The 6,408-nt window shown below is 60.3% G+C and overlaps 1 protein-coding gene across 1 annotated transcript; it reads left to right on the top strand.

Moving 5' to 3' along the window:
- The first annotated feature begins 142 nt into the window (after positions 1 to 142).
- Positions 143 to 1,903, top strand: ABHD16B (abhydrolase domain containing 16B). Its single transcript, XM_023199493.3, has one exon. It carries the CDS (start codon positions 456 to 458, stop codon positions 1,863 to 1,865), a length of 1,410 nt encoding a protein of 469 aa, XP_023055261.1. The 5' UTR covers positions 143 to 455; the 3' UTR covers positions 1,866 to 1,903.
- Positions 1,904 to 6,408: the final 4,505 nt, after the last annotated feature.

Below are 6,408 nucleotides of genomic sequence, written 5' to 3'. Positions count from 1 at the left end.
GCGGGGTTGTCCACCCTAACTTTAAGGAAGAGGGAGGCTGGGCGTAGGGACTCACACCTGTAATCCCAGCACTGTGGGAGGTGGGAGGTGGGAGGATCACTTGAGCCCAGGAGTTCAAGACCAGCCTGGGCAGCATAGCGAGACCGCATCTCAATTTAATAAATAAGAAAGAGGGAGACAGTAGCTGCTCAAATCATGGGTGGGAAAGCTGGGCCTGGGAGCGTTTGGCCGGTGGGGTCTTGGCGAAGGTGGGGGAAGGGCAGAACCTTGGGCCCATCATATCTGGGAACCCTTTGTGCCCCATCACCTGGCAACAGGATGCAGCCTTCCCTCGGCCCTAGAAGGCCAGGTCACAAAGGCCATCAGGGCCTGGCTGGGAGCTGGTGTCCCCTAAGACTGCCCTGAGCCTCTCGGGGCGACCCGGGCCCAGTGGCTGGGCGTTGGGGCCACCACCCATGTGCGTCATCTGCTTCGTGAAGGCGTTGGTGCACGTGTTCAAGATCTACCTGACCGCCAGCTACACCTACACGTTCCGCAGCTGGCCCGTGGCCTTCCGCTGGGATGACATACGCGCCGCGGGCGGGAGCAGCAACCACCGGGCGCTGACCTGCGCGGCCGCCGCGGCGGGCGTGTGGCTGCTGCGGGACGAGGCGCTGGGCCGGGACGCGCTGGGGCGGCCTCCACGTGGGGTGCGCAGCCAGGCGCAGTGCCTCTTGCAGCAGCTCCGCGAGCTGCCCGGCCAGCTCGCTAGTTACGCGCTGGCCCACTCGCTGGGCCGCTGGCTCGTGTACCCCGGCTCCGTGTCCCTGATGACGCGCGCGCTGCTGCCGCTGCTGCAGCACGGCCAACAGCGCCTCGTGGAGCGCTACCATGGCCGGCGCGCCAAGCTGGTGGCCTGTGACGGCAACGAAATCGATACCATGTTCATGGACCGCCGCCAGGACCCGGGCAGCCACGGGCACGGGCTGCGCCTCGTCATCTGCTGCGAAGGCAACGCCGGCTTCTATGAGATGGGCTGTCTGTCTGCGCCGCTCGAGGCCGGCTACTCCGTGCTGGGCTGGAACCACCCCGGCTTCGGCGGCAGCACTGGCGTGCCCTCCCCTCAGCACGACGCCAACGCCATGGACGTGGTGGTCCAGTACGCACTGCACCGCCTGCACTTCTCGCCCGCGCACGTGGTGGTCTACGGCTGGTCTGTTGGCGGCTTCACGGCCACCTGGGCCACCATGACCTACCCGGGGCTGGGTGCATTGGTGCTGGATGCCACCTTTGACGACCTCGTGCCGCTGGCGCTGAAGGTCATGCCCCACAGCTGGAAGGGGCTGGTGGTGCGCACCGTGCGCGAGCACTTCAACCTTAACGTGGCCGAGCAGCTGTGCTGCTACCCGGGGCCGGTGCTGCTGCTCCGACGCACGCAGGACGACGTGGTCAGCACCTCGGGCCGCCTGCGCCCCCTGTCACCCGGCGGCGTGGAGGGCAACCGGGGCAACGAGCTGCTGTTGCGCCTGCTGGAGCACCGCTACCCCGCCGTGATGGCGCCGGAGGGCCGTGCAGTCGTCATCCGCTGGCTGCGCGCTGGCAGCTTGGCACAAGAGGCCGCCTTCTATGCACGCTACCGCGTGGACGAGGAGTGGTGCCTGGCGCTGCTGAGCTCCTACCGTGCACGCTGCGAAGAGGAGCTGGAGGGCGAGGAGGCCCAGGGGCCACAGGGACCCGCCTTCCCATGGCTGGTGGGCCAGGGCCTGAGCTCGCGGCGGCGCCGGCGGCTCGCACTGTTCCTGGCTCGGAAGCACCTCAAGAACGTGGAGGCGACTCACTTCAGCCCTCTGGAGCCTGAGGAGTTTCAGTTGCCCTGGGGGCTGTAACCTATACGCCCCAGTGGGGGATCACGCACTTGAACACCTTCCTGGCCTTCATAGTTCACCTCCCCATACTCCCAACCACTGCGGGGGTGGGGCGGGGGGAAGGGGGCGCTCCTGATCTGCTGTCTCGGGGGTAGGCAGAACACCGGCACTGGTGGTGCTGTCCTTCCTTCACGGGGGCGTTCTGACCTTACCCCCAACCCCGCCCCATTCTTCCTTGCTCCATCCCCTCCTTTCTCTCTTCCTCCTACAAATACTTTTGGATGCCCCCACCCAGCTCCTAAAGGGAATGAAAGGTTAACCTGACCCGGTGTATGGCAATACTCTGTGATGAGTGCCTTGATCACCACAAAAGGATGCTGGGGACAGGGGCTGTGGGGTCCCAGGGAGGAGCCCTTCACTTGGCCTGGGTTACAGGATGGCTCCTGGGAAAATGACGCCAGCTGTGTGCTTAAAGTCTGTGCACACTCCTCCAGTGAAAGGAGGACATTGGCATCGCAGGGCTGTGGGCAGGTCTTAGCGGCTGGGCATTCCCAGGAGTTCACATTGGCTATTATTCTGTAGGGCTCCCTCCCACCTCCAAACTCCTGGCTTCTACACCACGGCATTCACAGACAGACTGTAAACTCACATGGTGGCATGTGAGGCTACGTATACACCTGCACGGGCCAGAGGACATTATTGGGTGTCCCCCAGAGCCAGGCCTGGGCTGGACTTTGTTCCTGGCTTAGGGATGCAACACAGAATGAGACCAGGCCTCTGCTCAACACGGTCTGTAATGTCACATCCCTGTGGTCTGCCCTGAACTGCCTGAAGCAGGTGTCTCTATACGTCACTAGTCCCTGGGCTGGCCTGGTTGGGTTGAGCAAGGATCTCTGGAAAGAATGAAAGGCAGCAAATGGAGAAAACATTACTGAGAGCACCAGAGCAGGACAGGCCTGGTGGTAAGGGACTCGGGCCTGTGCAAGAGTACCCGGAAGACACCTGTGGGAGGAGGTGGCCGGGTGAATGAAGGGGCAGTGGGAGGAGCTTCCATGCCTAGGAACCACCCCAGTCTGGAAGCCCAGAGCGCAGTCCTAGGACATCAGATCCTAAAGCGCTTGAATACCATTTAAGGCTCTTCTTCCAGGAGCAAGTAGGAGTCAAAGAAAGGAAGTTGTGGGACTTGTTTCGTGGGGCCAGTTGCCTGGTGGTTACGTGCCTCTCCTCTGAGGTCAGGCATCCTGTTCCAGAGTATCCTGGTAGCGCTTCAACTTGCGGAGTGACCTAGGGCAAGTGACTTTAACCTCAGCTTCCTCGTCTGTGGAGTAGGGAGGGCGCAGTGCCGGTTTGGTCGACCTGAACAGGAAGTGAGACAACCTCGGGGTGCACGCGCTCAGGCCGCAGGGTCCACACCCGAGGCGAGGCGGCAGCGGCGCCTGCAGGGCGAGGGGACGAATCGCAGTCTTTTTCAGCGCAATCCACATACAATAAAAAGTCCCCACCAAAAGGACAAACTAGCCAGGCGTGAGAGGTAGCTCACGCCTGTAATCCTAGCACTTTAGGAGGCCGAGGCGGGTGGATCACCTAAGGTCAGAAGTTTGAGACCAGCCTGGCCAACGTGGCGAAACCCCTGTCTCTACTAAAAATACTAAAACTAGCCGGACGTGTTGGCGCGCGCCTGTAATCCCAGCTACTCAGGAGGCTGAGGCAGGAGAATCGCTTGAACCCGGAGGGCAGAGGTTGGAGTGAGCCGATATCGCGCCATTGCACTCCAGCCTGGGCAACAAGAAGGAAACTCCGTCTCAAAAAAAAAAAAAAAAGACCAACTAAAAAAAAGAACATAAATACAGGACTTACGGGGGGAGGCTGAACCCTAACGTAAGGGGTCGGGCTGGAAAGGATCTCACGGGGTCAGAGTTTGAGCCGCCGAGGCGCGCGAGCCCCAGCACTCGGGGGCAGCTGCCTCCGACCCGGAAGATCCCCTGGGGCCCTGCGCTGGCTTTCCACAGCGCCATGTTGGATAGTCCTCCCACTTCCCACCTTCCTCGTCCTCCCGCTACTCCGACCGTTCTACCTGTGACTCTCGCTGGTGGAGCCAACCTGGAATGGATTCCCTTCGAACCACGCCTCCCTTTCCTGCTTCGCCCGCAGTTTCGTCCTATCAGATTGAGTCAGATAAACCAGGGCTGGCCAAACGACGTTCTCATTGGACATCACTGGTGGGGGCGGGACGAAGGCGGAGCACGTGCCCGAGCGGAAGTAGCCGTCGCGTTGCTGATTACGTAACGCCGCGGAGCCGAGGCAGTTCCGCTGGCTAGTGTGTACGCGGCCGGGTACTCCCGGCGCCGCCCGCTCGGCTCCTACAGCGCCCGCGACAGCGACCAGGACGCCGTGTGAAGATGGACTCCGCCGGCCAAGGTACCTGCCGGGCCTGGCGCCTCCGCAGCAGATGGGCCCAGGCCGTCCGGTGTTCCCCGTCTCCCGGGGTCGTTTGCGACTCTCGGTCCTCTCAGTCTCTGCTCACCCACCCCGCGGCCCCTCTTCAGCTCCAGGGCCACTGACCTCGAAGCTTATGATGGTTGCGGTGTGTGTGTCTTTTGCTCGCGGCCCAGACCGCTTCCTGGGCTCTCTCCAGCCGCCCTCCCGGTCTCCCCTGGGACCGCTCCGAGGTGTGGTTCCCTTGCTTCCGCCGTTGCTCCCGTAGTTGGGGTTCCCTGGCTCCAAGCAGCTCTCGTTTATGCCGCCCACCCCGCGCCCGGCTCTTGCTTGCTCTACCACCCCCCGGTCCCTGCACGGGGCCCTCGGGTTCACGCTCTCTGACCCTGGACCCAGTCCGAGGTGTTGAGGGCGGCTCCCGAGCAGAGAAGGGATGGTGAAACAGTCTTCGCGTTCAGCAGAGCTCCCCTTGGGTAAGCAGCTCTGCACGGAGCTCAGCCTAGTTAGGGGTTGCCTCATGGAGAGGGGCGGAGTGAGTCAGGGGCACACCCAGCTTACCAGGCCTGTTTCCAGAACAGTCACCCCGGAGCAGTAGGAGATGGTCCCCTGAGGGGCATGGAGCCAGCCCAGGAGATTAACATCTTAAGAAGATGATACAAGTCTGTCTTCCATTTTGGGGCTGAAGAGAGGGATGCTAAATTTCTTTCCCCCTCCCCTCCCCTCCCCTCCCCTCCCCCTCCCCCTCCCCTCTCCCTTTCCCCTTTTCCCTTTCCCATTTCCCCTTTTTCCTTTCCTTTCCTTTCCTACGGGGTCTTGTCCTGACGCCAGGCTGGAGTGCAGTAGCACGATCTCAGTTCATTGCAACCTCCACCTCCCGGGTTCAAGCCATTCTTCTGCCTCAGCCTCATGAGTAGCTGGGACTACAGGCGCCCGCCACTACGCCCAGCTAATTTTTGTATTTTTACTAGAGACAAGGTTTCACCGTGTTGCCCAGGGTGGTCTCGATATCTTGACCTTGTGATCCACCTGCCTCGGCGTCCCAAAGTGCTGGGATTACACGTGTGAGCCACTGCGCCTGGCCACATATTAAGCTTTATAATTCCTGGGTGCTGCATTATTCTGGAGGGTGTTTTTTGTTTTTGTTTCTTTGAGATGGAGTCTGGCACTGTTGCCCAGGCTGGAGTGCAGTGGCACCAGCTGGGCTCACTGCAAGCTCCGCCTCCCAGGTTGATGCCATTCTCGTGCCTCAGCCTCCTGAGTAGCTGGGACTACAGGCACCTGCCACCACTCCGGGCTAATTTTTTGTATTTTTAGTAGAGACGGGGTTTCACCGTGTTAGCCAGGATGGTCTTGATATCCTGACCTCGTGATCCACCTGCCTCGGCCTCCGAAAGTGCTGGGATTGCAGGCCTGAGCCACTGCGCCGGGCCTGTTTTATTTTAAATTTTTTTTTTAGGAACAGCGTCTCTCTCTGTCTCCCAGGCTGGAGTGCAGTGGTGCAATCATAGCTCACTGCAGTCTTCAACTCCTGGGCTCAAGCAGTCTTCCTGCCTCAACCTCCCAGGTAGCTGGACTATAAGACTACAGGTGCGCCACGCCAGGTTAATTGGTCTTTCCACTTTTTTTTTTTTTTGAGATGGAGTTTTGCTCTTGTTGCTCACGCTGGAGTGCAATGGCGTGATCTCAGCTCACTGCAACTGCTGCCCTCTGGGTTCAAGCGATTGTCCTGCCTCAGCCTCCCGAGTAGCTGGGATTTCAGGTGTGCACCACCACGCCTGGCTGATTTTGTATTTTTAGTAGAGACCAGGTTTCTCCATGTTGGTCAGGCTGGTTTCGAACTCCTGACCTCAGGTGATCTGCCCACCTCGGCCTCCAAAAGTGCTGGGATTGCAGGTGTGAGCCATTGCACCCAGCCTCATTTGTCTTTTTTCTTTTTTGAGACGGAGTCTCGCTCTGTCCCCCAGGCTGGAGTGCAGTGCAAGCTCTGCCTGCTGTGTTCATGCCATTCTCCTGCCTCAGCCTCCTGAGTAGCTGGGACTACAGGCACTTGCCAACACGCCCGGCTAATTTTTTTTGTATTTTTAGTAGAGACGGGGTTTCACTGTGGTCTCGATCTCCTGACCTCGTG

The sequence above is a fragment of the Piliocolobus tephrosceles genome, unplaced genomic scaffold (assembly GCF_002776525.5).
Source record: "Piliocolobus tephrosceles isolate RC106 unplaced genomic scaffold, ASM277652v3 unscaffolded_13114, whole genome shotgun sequence".
Classification (NCBI taxonomy): Eukaryota; Metazoa; Chordata; class Mammalia; order Primates; family Cercopithecidae; genus Piliocolobus; species Piliocolobus tephrosceles.
The sequence above is the reverse complement of the archived record's forward strand: the minus strand, read 5'-3'. Positions and strand labels throughout refer to the sequence as shown.